This window comes from Podospora anserina, chromosome 5 (assembly GCF_000226545.1).
Source record: "Podospora anserina S mat+ genomic DNA chromosome 5, supercontig 4".
NCBI lineage: Eukaryota > Fungi > Ascomycota > Sordariomycetes > Sordariales > Podosporaceae > Podospora > Podospora anserina.
This window is the reverse complement of record NW_001914844.1, coordinates 247,948-262,200: the sequence shown is the minus strand read 5'-3', so window position 1 is coordinate 262,200 and position 14,253 is coordinate 247,948. Positions and strand designations below refer to the sequence as shown.

At 55.2% G+C, this 14,253-nt stretch overlaps 4 protein-coding genes across 4 annotated transcripts; 1 reads left to right on the top strand and 3 right to left on the bottom strand.

Moving 5' to 3' along the window:
* Window positions 1-1,959: 1,959 nt before the first annotated feature.
* Window positions 1,960-3,538, bottom strand: PODANS_5_3890 (uncharacterized protein; the record flags this gene model as incomplete). Its single annotated transcript, XM_001904898.1, has 2 exons — window positions 1,960-2,668; window positions 2,760-3,538. The coding sequence occupies 2 exons, from the start codon at window positions 3,536-3,538 to the stop codon at window positions 1,960-1,962; spliced, it is 1,488 nt and encodes a 495-aa protein (XP_001904933.1).
* A 721-nt stretch (window positions 3,539-4,259) lies between these two features.
* PODANS_5_3880 (uncharacterized protein) lies at window positions 4,260-8,076 on the bottom strand (the record flags this gene model as incomplete). The annotated part of the gene is made up of 3 exons (XM_001904897.1): window positions 4,260-7,405; window positions 7,460-7,644; window positions 7,715-8,076. 3 exons carry the CDS (start codon window positions 8,074-8,076, stop codon window positions 4,260-4,262), a joined length of 3,693 nt encoding a protein of 1,230 aa, XP_001904932.1.
* Window positions 8,077-8,652: 576 nt separating this feature from the next.
* Window positions 8,653-9,891, bottom strand: PODANS_5_3870 (uncharacterized protein; the record flags this gene model as incomplete). Its single annotated transcript, XM_001904896.1, has 1 exon — window positions 8,653-9,891. One exon carries the CDS (start codon window positions 9,889-9,891, stop codon window positions 8,653-8,655), a length of 1,239 nt encoding a protein of 412 aa, XP_001904931.1.
* A 1,653-nt stretch (window positions 9,892-11,544) lies between these two features.
* PODANS_5_3860 (uncharacterized protein) lies at window positions 11,545-14,247 on the top strand (the record flags this gene model as incomplete). The annotated part of the gene is made up of 5 exons (XM_001904895.1): window positions 11,545-11,786; window positions 11,843-12,369; window positions 12,503-13,161; window positions 13,213-13,298; window positions 13,350-14,247. The coding sequence occupies 5 exons, from the start codon at window positions 11,545-11,547 to the stop codon at window positions 14,245-14,247; spliced, it is 2,412 nt and encodes an 803-aa protein (XP_001904930.1).
* Window positions 14,248-14,253: the final 6 nt, after the last annotated feature.

Sequence of the window (14,253 nt, the reverse complement as noted above, 5' to 3'; positions counted from 1 at the left end):
AAGATTGTCGGGCGGGGATTGAGTCAAGGTGACTGTCTCGGGGGGTTTGGTAGGCGCGGGTTCGTCGGCTAGAGAGAGAGGAGAGGGCGAGGAGGCTGCTTCATTCTCGCCGGAGGGGATCTGCCGCGGGGGGGTTGTTGGGAGGTGGTGTCTGAGCTGGCGGTGGCTTTTGGGTGAAGACTGTCGTGGTGGACCGAACCGTCGTTGTGGAGCTAGCCCCATCAAAGATGATCTGCGTGCTGGTGATGGTGCTGTATCTGACACTGGTCACATAGCTGTAGTACCAGGACGTGCGATAATACCAGAATGTTGTCGTCCAGGTTGGCCACACCGTTATCCACGCCGTTGAGGCCCTCTTTTCTACCACGCCGGCTCGTTCGAGAACGCGTCTGACAAGTCCAGGATGGTTTGGTGATGACTCCATCGTTTCAGCGCCAAGGTCTTCCAATCTTGGTGGCTTGGTCGGTGACGGAGTGTGGCCAACGTCATGCGTGCTTGTTGCTGTTGGAGCTATCAGTTGTCGTCGTTTCACTGCTTCTCGAGTGACCGTCGTCCATTCTGTAGATGTTGCCACTCCGTTCTTCGATCGAACTGTGACTGTGGTGTAATCGTATTTGAGGCTCACATAGGTGGAATAGGATGTTTCGTAGTCGGTGTAAGTTGAGTATCTGGTAGTCCACACAGTCCTGGTGACTGTCAATGTGTATCTTTTTCAGTTAACAATACTCTGTCAGCACCGTCACCTAGTACTGCCCGTCGGGAGAAAGATATGAGCCTCGAACTTACACCGTATCCTTGAGACAATACCCACTATAGCAACCATACCCAGCCAGACAGCAAGTCGTCGCGCTGCAGCATGTCGTTCCAAGCGGGCAGCAGACGTTGATCCATGCGGTGCAAATAAGCTGACCAGCACACTGTCTCTTGCTAAGCCCACCTGGCACGCCTCCCTCATCCCCTAGCAAGCTTCGTCGAAGGTCCGGTGAGGCATATCGAAGTATTCCGTAACCGACTGGACTCGTTTCTGGTCGCGCTACCGTCGCAATTCCATTTTGACTTCCAATAGGTGACCCTTCAACCCGACCCAGCCAGCCCGCTGCCGTCACGACCAGCGGCACAACTTGATGTTGAAAGCGCATCTCTCCCACCCGAAGGCTTACCCATTAACGATCGGGCATGCGCCAGAAGGCAAATCCTCCTGCACGGGGCAACAACGTCGACCATCACCTTATAACCTCTTTCAAGTTCCTATCCTCCAAGTCCGACAACTCACAGCATCCCATATCCCCAGCCCCATCACTACCGTACCAATGTGGCTCCCATCACCCAGCTTCTCCCACCACAACCACACGATTCCATCATGCGTGGCTTGCCCTCAGGCCCGTCTCGAATCCAAAGAATTCTGAAAAAGGGATCCCCAACTGTGGTGAACCAGGGCCTTGGCGAATAAGAAGTGCAGTTGCCCAAGGGTGAGGCTGAAAGCCTTTCGCTAGCGTCATGTCGAAAGATGGTGGGATGGCAGATGTCAGCTGCGGCACTTTTGGAAGACCCAAGAGTCCGGTCGGGTCTAGACGAAAGTCTTGGTGGCAAAAAAATGTTGATCATTGCCAGAATGGATTTGATCGATGCCAATATTCATATCGATGTTGTACTGACTGATGCCTTTCAAGTGAGCCTTTTGTTCTCGGCAGCTATTATCAGTGCATGGTGTACCTGAGCTGTCAGTGTCGCAACCTGCCGAGACCTTTGTGTAACTCGCTCTGCATGATGGCCGCCTGCAAGAGCACCTCGTGCACTGGTGATGCTGATAAGAACAGCCTTGTCAATCACTTGGCCTGCAGTTCGAGCCAAATAATGAAAAGGGTTGCGATCAAGAAAGCGATAGTCCCCATCATACAAATGCATACATACTTGTATTGTCTGCTTTGTTAATAAACGGTAAAGGACCTGGAAGTGACCTTAGTCCTTCGTTGCCGCCAAACTCTTCTTCACCGAAGTTGCTGAGTCCACTGATCTCTTCCGCAATGACTCCTCATCCGACATCTTGCCATCCTCACCCTCATCCGAGCTTTCCTCTTCGCTCTCATCCAATGCAAAATAATTCTCCCCTCCATCGCTACTCCTCGGCATCAAAGCCAAAGCCTCCGTCCCATCCTCCCCCGCACCAGCAGCCTGCTTCCTCTGCCTCTCAGCCCTCCATAGCCAGTAGCCCAACCCAGCCGCCTCCAACACTCCCACCGCGACGACCAACCAAACCGACCCTGCACCCTTGCCAGCCAACAACATGCCCAAAACCACATTCACCAACCCCCCAGCAACCAAAAACCTCCCCAGCCAGATATGCCCGTGAGAAATCCACGTCCGTCTCTTGATCCTCACAAAGTCAACATGGTGCCTCCACCCCAAAACACTCTGCACAACCAACCCTACCACAATGCCCACCCCCAACCACTGATGTGATGTCTTTGGCATATGCCACTTTGACAACCGTCCTCCAATCATCGCCCCAACAACCGCAACCGTCGTGGCCAAAACCTGCACCCTCCAATGCCTCTTAAACGGCCTCCCCTTCCCACTATTCATCCTGATCATCACCAACCCCAACGGGAACAACCCCAAAAACCCCACCGCCATCACCACCCCATGAATCTTCGCCAACGACCAAACCCTCACCACAAAGTCAAACCAAGGCCCCGACCCCAATCGGCCCATCACTCGTCCCCACCCTCCTGTTCCCTTCCTTTTCCTCAAAATCCCACTCATGTCTCCCTCCCTCAAGAGCAGCCCTCCGCATATCAACCCAAAACCTCCCAAACCCCCCACTCCCCTCACGATGCCTATGCATCTTCAATTTCGCCCCAACCTCAAACCCGTCCCCATCATGTTCAAAATCCTGATGATCATTCCAAGCCCAAATCCACGGCATACTCCCCCCTGTTCCCCCACTACCCCAGCTCTGCACACTCCCAAAAGTATCGCACTTCTCACAAACAACCTCCACCCGTGCGGCATGCGTCGCTGGCCCGTCCGGCTTTTCCCATTCCTCCATCTCATCATCATGTCTCCCTTCCTTTCCCCCACCCAAAAGAACCCACTCCGCCCTCATCACCCTCACCACCCCCCCTTGTTCAACCCCCTCCCACTCCCCTTTCACCTCCCCATCGACACCCTGATGATCAATAGTCCCGGGCAGGTGATGCCCATCCACACTCCTGACACTAACCGCCGGCCTTCCCCTCCCCGGATCCCCGTAAACAACAACCATCACCGACCCCGCCATCGTCGGCCCCGTCCCAACAGCCGTCCACCCTAGCTTCCCCGATCGGCGGATCGATAAGCTGACGTGAAAATCCTTGTGAAAGTCGTGATTTGGCTTCGGGCTCGAGTGATTTTTCACCGACAGACCAAAGCAGAAATCGGCATGTCCGGTGGGGTGCCCAAAGTTGCAGAACTGGGTGTTTTGTGTGGGTACCGAAGGGTCGGCAGAGGTGAGGAGGGCGAAGAGGGCAAGCAGTAACGCGAGCGTGAGGGAGGCCATCTTGATGAATCGCCGGCCGCGCCTGATGATCCGGTACCATGTAGCATAGAGACCACCGCGTCTGTCTTTTGTGTATGTACCTGGGCGATTAATAACTCATGGTGATTGACGCCGAAGGAAAGAAACAAGCCTGAAGTTGTAAGAGACAAATGGTGGGTGAGAGAGAGAGAGAGAGAGAGAGAAAGGTGGCGCAGGACCGCGGGATCGGCCGGGGGGTTAGGCAGCCAAAGATCCCGTCAGTCAGTCAGCGGCGACCAGACTCGGGGACGGCAACCTAGGCGCGGTAGTCATGTCAGGCTCTGTCCGAAAAGGAAGGTGGGACACCTGTCAAAATGATGGACAATGATAGCCTTGTGAGCGCCTATAGACCCCAGGAACAAGCAGTTAAACACTGTCAAAAATGTGCTCAAAATTGCTGGGCACAACCGTTTGGGATTCAATAATCCGATAGCGTCCCATAAAACGGATCAAGATGGTGGGGGGGCACAGTCGCTAGCACAACAGCTTGCATAAGCAGTGCACCATAAATCTGAGACACCCGAAACCCGACGACGATATGCGTTTACAAAGACGTTATTACTGTGTACTGTACAACCTCATATTACCCTTATTCTCTTCAGATGTATCCCATGCTTTGCCCTGCCATAAACATGTCCCTTTTACCCATCAAACAATCCCATGCAAAACCAGACAGTCCCCCATTCCCAAACAAAAGACAGACTCAAAGCGCCTCAATGGCTCGCAACAGCACCTCCACCCCCCGCTCCTGCACTTCTGCCTCACCACCAACCCTGAGCAAGCTTGCCACATCGCTCAGCACTCCGAGAGGGATGTAACACCCCGTCTTGGCCCTCTCCAAGCTTTCCTTCAACCGGCTGGTGTGCTCCCACTCCTTGGCCGCCACCTCGGCCTCCTCGATGACCTTGTTGGGAATACCGCACATGGCAGCACAGTGCATACCAAACGATCCCTCTGCAACACCGTCCTCCAGTTTGTACAAGAACGTCACTCGCCGGTTCCCACCGTCGACGTGAATCTGCATCCTCCGCGCCCGGATCTCAGGGTGGTTCTCAAACTCGGTTGCCAGGCTGTGGTAGTGGGTAGCAAAGAAGCCAACACAACCAATGTGGGATGCCACATGGTGAAGAACAGCTTGGGCGACAGCCACGCCATCATACGAAGAGGTGCCACGTCCGAGCTCGTCAAGAATAACAAGGGAGCGAGACGTAGCCTCGGCCAGAATCTTCTTGGTTTCGGACAGCTCAACAAAGAAGGTGCTTTGGGCGGCAAAAATATTGTCGTTGGCGCCGAGACGAGACATAATACGGTCGACAGGCGTCAACTTGGCCGACACAGCCGGGACGTAACAGCCAATCTGGGCCATGATGACGGCAGTACAAGTCTGGAAAATGTTAGCTGTCGAGCAGAGAAGAATATTGAGCAACGAACTCACCATTCGAAGAACAGTCGACTTTCCAGCCGCGTTGGCACCGGTAAGAAGGTTAATCTTGGCCTGCTCGCCGCCGAGGTGGATATCGTTGGGAATAAAGTCGTCCACCCTGTTGATCATGCACGGGTGACGGAGCTCCTCAAAGTGCAAGACGCTCCGCTCGTCATCAACAAACTCCGGACGGCAACTGGGAAGGCCGAGGGCAAGAGACGACTTGGCCAAGCTCATCAGGCAGTCCAGCTGCGAGATGATGCGAATAGCCTGCAACCACACCTCGTAATCAACGTCGAATTTCTTAAAGAACCTTGACGCGACCTCCTTGACGATCTGGGAGTGCGTCTCCTCGGTTTCCTGGAGCTCACGGACAAGGCTTTCCAGCTCTCGGAAGTAGTACCGCTTGACAGCGGCCGTAGCCGACATCTGGCGCCAACTCGAAGGCACCTTGGTCGACTTGGGCACTTCAATCTGGTACACCTCCTTGCCGACGTCGGTGAACTTGAGTTGCCTGCACTTCAAGGCCGTCTTTTGCTTCTCGAGCAGCTGAGCCAGCTCTTCCTTGATGCGGTTCAGCTCGTCTTCGCTGTTGTCATAATCCTCCTCGATCCCCCGCTCGGGGATGAGAACCTTGCTGTCGCGAGCCTTCTTCCTGTCAAAGGCCGTCTCCCAGTAACCAAGGGGCTCTTTGAGATCGGGCATGCAAGAAATGAGCCGGTCCACCAGCCCATTGCCACCCCCAAAAGCGCCAAGGAAGTTCATGGTGTAGTCAATCTGCTCAAAGCCCTCGAGCACACGGACAAAGTCTTCAGGTCTGCAGGAGCCGGCGTGGATGCGCGAGATCAATCGCTCCAGGTCGGGCATCTTACTCATGTGGGACGAGAACTCGGCAAGCGCACTCTTGTCGTTGCTGAGCATGTCCACCGCATCAAGACGTTCGTTGATCTTCTGGATGTTGCAGAGCGGGTGGCAGACCCACTGCCGGAAGAGACGCTTCCCAAACGGCGTAATACACCTGTTGAGGAGGTTAAAAAGCGTTCCTTCCACGCCACCGTTGGCCGTGTTCGAGAAGATCTCGAGGTTGATGAGGGTCTGGCCGTCCAAGATGAGCGTGCCGTTGCGGTGGATTGGATTGTAAGGTTCAAAGTTCCCTTGCGAGAGCAAGCTCCGTTCGAGCTTGAGGAAGCGCAGGTAATGAACCAGCCCGCCAAGAGCCGACATCAAGAGGTCCTTCTCCTTGACCTTCTCGAGCTTCTCCGGCCAGACTTCCTCCTGGTTGTCAGCGTTGGAGAAGTAACCGTTGCACTCCAGTTCCCGCCTCGACGTCTCAGCATCCCAAAACTCGGTGCCGGGTTTGAGATAGTTCCAGATGGTAGTAGGTGCAGTGTTGTTCTTGAGGATGCGGAGCGCCTTGGTGGACAGCCGCGACTTTTCCAGCACCAGTTCCCGAGGGCATGTCTGGGCAACAAAGGTCTCGAACTTGGTGAGGTCGACATCATCCTCAAACTCGGAAATTAAAAACTGACCAGTGGCGGCATCCACAAACGCAATGCCAAAGCAAGGCTTGCCATCCACAACAGACTCCTTGATGGCTGCGCAGTATGTGGCCATATCATCCTGGAGCATGCTGCCGTCCACCAGGGTGCCGGCAGTCAAGATGCAAGCAAGCTCACGTCGGATGATCTTGTCCGCCTTCTTGGCCTTTGCGTCACGCTCACGCATCTCCTTGCCAAGCGCGGACTCCATCTGGTCCACACGAGCGACCTTGAAGCCTTTCGCGACGAACTGGTTGACCCACATATCGAGTGAGCTCTCAGGGACACCCACCATGCGCATGTTTACGCGGTCTGTCATCTTCAGATCAAACAACTGGTGACCAATGGTTGCATCATTTTCGTACAGCTCGTAGAACTTGCCCTTCTTGAAGAACACGACGGTATCCCAGAGATTCTTCTTGATGTCCCAGTACTGCTTCTCAAAGGCAGAGAACTGCTTCTCCGCTGCCGGTGGGATGTAGATGGACGTGGGATCGAACTCTGGGTCGGTTGGTGGCTTTTTGTTGCCATCCAGGATGTTGGCCAGCCAGGGATATCTCTTCTCGGGTTCCTGAGTGTGGGCTTTCGGTTTCGGTTTGGGTGTTGACGACGGCTTCTTCGCAGCTGGAGGGGCCTTGACGACCGTCTCCTGTGGCTCGTCATGATCAATGCTGTCAGGGTCGTATTTCCACTTCTGTGCGGTGGACGTCGACGGGGGGACGTCTTCCATTGGCTCGTCACCGTCCAGGTCTGGAGCAGCTGAACGAGGCGGCGATGGGTTGGTGGTCTTCTTCCGTGGCGCAGAGGTTTTGGCAGCCGGCCGTTTCCTCTTCTTCGATCTGGATGGAGCATCTGAGTCGTCCGAGACTACAAAGTCTTCCATTTCGTCTGTACCATATTAGCGCCTTGATCCAGAAAATGGGATAGATAGTTCCAGCATACCGTCCTCCTCGTCAACTTCATTGGCGCCTGCCTCGTACGTGTCCTCATCATCCTCGTCGATGACCGCCGCACGCGGGCGGCGCTGTCGGCTCTTCCGAGATGTCAATGAGGCGATGAACTCCTCGTCTTCTTCGTCGGATGATTCGGCATAGTTGACGGCTTTTTTGACCTTTCGGGAAGGGCTGCTAGGCAGCGTCGTGGTGTCCCTCATGGTCGTCCTCGATTTCGACACCTGTGGGACATAGCGTCAGCAACACGAAGTGCGAAAGAGCATAGGAAAAAAGAAAAACACATGCCTTGGCAGTGCTGACGTCTCTGTTTTCCTGAGAGCTGGTCGGCTCAGGGGCGTCACTGCTGGGGACAGGTGTAGCATCGGGTGGTCGTCGCGCAGAGTTGGACTTGGTTGTCTCCTGGAGGCATTGCGAGGAGCTGGCTTTCTTGAGGGAAGGTGTCGGCTTGACCGAGGGCGAAGAATTGGGAGCATTGGCACTGCTTGCTGGTGTCTTAGAAAAGAAGCCGAGAATGCTCTGCTGCTTGCCCGTTGACGGTGCCTGTCCCTGTTTCTTAGCTGTAGACGGCGTCTTTGCCGGGGTGCGGGCTGCTGTCTTGTCTCCCATCTTGGCCGCGGGTTGTACAGACGGGTGATGGATGGGTTGAATGATGGTCGAATACAACAGACGAAGAGAAGAATACTATAGAGAAGGGGAAAGCAGACAGCGCTGAATTGGACAAGTCTAGTTCAAAGGCCCCTGGCATCCCAGAAAGTCTAAGCGGGACGCGATACGACGCGAGGAGGTCCAGGGAAGGCGCGTTCGCGCGTCAAAGTGCCAGCCCCACTATCCTCTAATTATCATTATCTTATCAAAGGCACTGCGGGGCGTTTGGCACAGCGCTCTTGCCTCTGGAAGCTTTCGTCGGGCACCATGTTCAGCTTCGAAAGGAACGTGATGCATTTCTTGAAACATGATATGCTGGATTCTCATCATCTGCTCATCGAGGGAATTCCATCCTATAAGCATCAAACTCTTTCAGAATTATTCACCCTATATCCAACCTCCAACCCCATCCCTAAGATTGTGCCAAGACGCGATGAACACGGAAAAAGCAAGTTCACCAAAACAAAAGATGCCCCCGGACTCTTCCAATCCAACTCCAACCACCACAAACCCAATTCCAGGTTGCGCCTGTGAACCTCACATCCCCCTAATGCGCATAAGCCATCGTCCAGTCGCCAGCCCAGCTCGTAACAGCGAGTCCTTGACGCTTGTGCAATGGGCAAAGTCAATCTTTTGGTGAGACGACTTGATGGCCTCAGCTGCCCGTGCAAAGCCCAGTCTGTCGTAGGCTGCCACAGCGTTGTGCAGAGATGACTGGTAACAGATGTTTTCCGCCAGATCCCATCCATCCTTCAACGCCAGATTGGCTCCGTTTCCAGCAAAAGCACTCACGGCATGGTTGGCATCACCGATAAAGACTATTCTTTCGAGGCTCGGGTCGTCGTGCCGAAATGGTTCCTTCTCCATGGCTGCAGTCACAAAGGCTGATGATGGGATGGTCGACTCGACGATTGTGCGGAATGGCTCCGAGAACATGCTGCCGAGGCGGAGGGCTTCTTCTTTGAGGGCTGCGAATCTGTCGGGCGTCGCTACGCTTGTTCGCGTATCCGGCTCGGCTCGTTGTTGGCTCAGTGCCCACACGACAGTGTCTTTATCGACGGCCGAGAAGTAACAGCAAACACCCTTCCCGGACAACAAGATACCCCAATTCTCCTCGATGGGCTCCGGTATCCCATGTGGGAACTCGGCTCTTCCACCTATCTGGACCGCGCCGGCGTACTTGAGGTCATCGTGGGGCCGGAGAGCAGCCCTGAGTCTGCTCTGAGCGCCGTCGGCGACCACGAGAAAGTCACAATCCTGGTAATCTTTGACTCCCGCCTCATCCTCCACCGCGACTCGGATCCTGCCGTTGGCTAACCGCTCAGCCCCGGTACATTCAACACCCCGATGGAAGGTTGCGTTTATCCTCTCTGCTTCTCGGACCAGGATTCGTTCAAGATCGCTGCGCTGGATTCTCATGGACCCCGTTGGCAAGTCCCCCCATGGCCGAGGCTGTGTTGACATCAGCTCCTTCCAGTTAACATCCCACATTTTGAACTGGCCCGACCGGAGACCGAAGATGGAGTGACTGAGTGTTTCACCGAGGAGGCCGAGTTGTCGCAAGGCGACCAGACCTCCATTGACGCTGTCGCCATGTAGGGATATCGAATAGTTGTGTCGAACATCTCTTGGGTTGCGCTCGAGGACGACGATCTCTGGTAATCTCCAGTTTGGGTTCCAGAGTTTGTGGAGGGCGGCCACAAAGGCGCATCCAGCGATGCCACCGCCTACCACAATGATCTTTTTGTCCTCGAGGAAATGATTGGATGCCGCCATGTTGACGCTTTTCGTTGAAGATCTTCAGGTTGGGTGTTTTCTTTGGTCTTTACGTCCTTTTTCCCCTTATCGTTTTCTTGTCCTATGACATAATTTGTCCCGGCAGCGAAGCCTCTCCTCTTATTTCTTGCCATCATCGTCCCAGGTCAAGCTTTCTGGCGTGGCTTGTATGGATGCAACAGTTGGCCATGGCCAAGTTGATATCGCACACAAACGGCGATGCGTTGGTCTCACAAGGCGATTCACCAATCGACCAATGAGAAGAGCGCATGGATGGACATCGGCCAAGGAATTGTGGGTCCATCTCCCTTCATCGACCCTGATGTCCACCACTTTCCGATGCGGGGTGACCCGGCGATGCAGAAGCGAAGCGTGGGTAGATCGTGCTCCAGGCTTCTGTTGTTTGAGATCGTGATCGAAGACATGGCACTTACAGTACATGGCCAAAGTGGGATAGGGATCTGGGGTCTCTGAAATATGTCTAGAGATCGACAAGTAGCGGGCTGGTTCCTGAGCTTGACCTGGTAGCTGCAGCTCCCTGCAGCTCAACTCCCGTTTCGTCAACTCCACCAGCGTGGCAACCGGTATTGGGTTTGCCAACATGCTCATATCTCCGGCCTCTCTCGGTTCCCTCATGCTACCCAACTGACTGATATGGACATCCTCACAGTCTGCCATAATTGCATCGTGTAACAGTCAAGGACAGCGAGAGTCACATTGGGATCTCATGGGTGGGCTAACAACAACAGCAAATACCGGCATCCGATGCTGCTTGTTCATAACCACCAGGTCAATCACTGGGACTGCCTCTTTTGCCTCAACAACCTAACCCCTCTCTTCCGCTGGCTTGGCGACAGCTGGGAATAAACAGGCTGGTGCACAAGCGGGGTTCGGGCGCCCGTGGTCCGCGTCCCTCGAGCCGCAACGCCGGCAAGTGGGTGTGTGGATGGCTGGCCGAGCAAGCCAACGTTTGGTACCTAAGATAGGCAGAATTTCTCCGAAGATACGGCGTCTGGTGGGATGGCAGGTGGGAGCCGCCAAGGCGGGAGAATCCGACAGGCGCACTCAACAGTCACGGTTAAATGGTCCGGTGATGAACAAACGGTTCCTCATCCAGGCGGCCGTGGAGGACAGGCACTGGCAGACGACAGACAGGACAGCCTGTGAGTGTGGGAGTGTGGAATGTAACCCTGCCTTCACCCGACTTTTTACGATTGCCAATGACAACATGTGTCAAACCTGTCAAGAAGAAAAGAGAATTCTGAAAATACCACGACACTTTCAAGGCGCTACCATACAACATCCTCACTCCGGCTCCGGGACGCGGATCATCATATGTCGTTGCCGGCATTGACGTTGAGGACAAGAAACTGACACTAACACCTGGAGCTAAGAGAGGGGGCAATTCTTGGAGAAGGGTCACACTCGACCGCGATTGGCACTGGCAAGCGAAGCCGGCCAGCTGGCTCGGCGTCCAAGCGGCCACTCAGCTCACTTATTACCCCAACGCCAACCTTCGGGACTCGGGAGACTCTGGGGTTTGTCACTTGCAGGTCGGTGCAGGGCTGACCGGCCTCCCCGCAACCTGGAACAGATCACAAAAAGGCCGGAGTTGAAGGTGTAGAAACGCCCTTGGTCGGCTTGCGCCCGAGAATGGATGTCGACTCTACGGACCGGCCAGACGCTGCTGGCGCACTCAAGACAGACAGCGTCAGGGAATCGCCCAAGGATCACAACAGCCGCCGGGCCGCTGCATGTCTCGTGTGTCGCAGAAGCAAGATCAAGTGCGAGAAGGGACGCATGCCAAACGACGAGCGCTGTCAACGTTGTCTCCAGTTGGGGGTGCAGTGTGTTCGACCTGATTTCCATGTTGGACGTCGCAAAGGGGTCAAGAAGTGAGAACGTCTTGTCTTTTTACCCAGTATCTGGCTGCTAACCCCCCACTTAACAGCAAGCGAACTGGACTGGAGAAGGCACTGCACCAGGTTGAGCAGGCAGTGAGGAGATCAGGGACCAGCATTCAGGGGATCGAGGCCACCAAGGTTGTATCCGAGCTCAAAGTACTTCTCGGGTCGGGCTCGGAAGGGTCTATGCCACCAGGCGACACCATCCAGGTTGGTGGACGAAAGCCGAACCCGCGCCGAGACTCGAGACAGAGCGACACGCTCCTTCCGGACGCTTCATCTGACGCCGGAGACAGCAGCGCTTCCGAACAGGACGGCATGAGTGTACCGCCGCAGGGATCGACCCCATCCCAGGGTCACGCTGTCGAGGAGAGTCTTGCTGTTGATGATGCTGAGAACCCGCTCCAACTTCTTGCGCGCGCATCCGACCTTCATGTGTCCCCAAAGTCTGGGAACGATAGCCTACCGGCAGAAGCTGCCTCTCATCAACGAGCACGCCAGACCAAGCAACCCGACCAGCCATCGGAAGTGGAAAAGTTCTTTAAGCTCAGCCAATTCAGCCTCGATGTCGGGAGTGATCTGGACCCCATCGACCTCGGCCTCATGACCGTGGAGGAGGCCGATGCACTGTTCACTTTGTATGTTTTGCCTTTTTTTCCCACATCAACAACTCGCTCTAACCGTCAACAGTTTCCATCACAACCTAGCGCATACCCGCTGGGGCCTTGACCCAGTCTTGTACACAGCATCGTTCACTCGTTCCCGGTCCGCCTTTCTCTTCACGTCAATATGCGCCGCCTCGGCCCTCTTCATGGCCGCTGCCTCGGCCCTGTCCCGTCGCCTCTCGAATCACTGCCAAGCTCTCGTGAACCGCATCATCCGTGACCGTTACCGCTCCGTCGAGATTGTCCTTGCCTTCATGGTCAACGTCCCCTGGATGGCGCCCGGGAAACACAGCACCGATGACGAAACCTGCTGGTACGTCAGCATGGCGACGACGATGGCGCTTGATCTCAGTCTGCACAAGATCCTGGTCTCACAACAGAGCGTAAACGGCCAAGGCATGGGAAGTATGCCGATGCAAGTTCCGAGAGCAGACTGCATCGACCCCAAGGTGGCGCTTTCGCTGGACGGGTTCTCGGAGGTGGATCCGAACAGCGAGTATGGCAGACGGCTGCTGAGAAGAAGGGAACGGTGCTGGATTGCCCTTTTCGTCTTGGAAAGAGGCATGTGTTTGGCAAGAGGTCGGTGCTACACGGTTCCCATCACGCCCATCCTCAAGGGGTGTGACCAGTGGCATTTGTCAAATATTGCAGACACGATGGATGGGCATCTTGTTTCCATGGCGGTGCTGAGGAGAGATTTGGTGAGCTTATCCGGCGTGTCCGTGGAAATGGTCGAGGTTTGTTGCTGACAGGCGCAGGATGATTTATTTGCGTCTATCAGGGCGGTCTGTGATGGCTCTCGGGATGGAAGAACCGGGGGCGGGATTATTGCCACCTCGTGAGCCCCTTCTCGAACTGTTACCGCTCACACACATGGCTGACCTTGCAGCAGGATCCAAATGACCGTTGACAAATTCTTTGACGAATGGCATGCTAAATGGGGCATCTCAATCGGCACCGGGCCGCGTATGTCTGAAGGTTTCATGCGCAGCCCAGAACCGCTGTTTGCTGACCAAGCGGCAGAGCATCGACTGCCGCCGTATGTGCAAATCCTGGTGACCCATACCAGGCTTTCCATCTACAGCAGCGTCATCAACCACCCGACGGCTCCCACCGAAGTGCGCCACTTTTTCCATGCGGCCGGCCTCTCATCTGCGCTCAACGTCATGCGAGCTGCAATCCAGGGCGAGAGCCAACTGTCCAGCATGCCCAACAACACAGCCATCATGATCTCGTTCGCCGCGTGCTTTGCTCTTCGTCTCAGCGGCCAGCTGCCGGGCAATTCCAACCTGGCACCAAGCGTCCGAGCCCTCATTGAGGAAACAGCAGAGGTCCTCGAACGCATCGGCTCGGCAACAAAGCATCGAGATGGCATGTCGGCATTGTACGGAAAATATCTCAGATGCATTGTCAAAAAAGCGGCGCTATCAGCAAACGAGACCGCCCCTCGCCCCCGGACCGGTCACCACCAATCGGAACCTCCCACGCAACAACACCAAGCCACAGCACCGTATGCGAGACACAGTGACGCCAATAACCACAATCACGCCCGCGGCAGCTTTAGTATGACGGACGCCATACCACCCAACCCGGCTGTTTCCGGCTTCCTGGAACCGCCCATCTGGTCCGAGCCAATCCAGTTCTCGTCCATGTCGGATGATCAAATCGTCGAGGCACTCAGCAGGGTCAATAACGAGTTTGACCCAGCCCTCAACATGTATCCCTGGGACGACGCGGCGGCGTTGGATTGGTTGAACTGGTCAAACCTACCGGACTTTGGTACTTGAAACGGG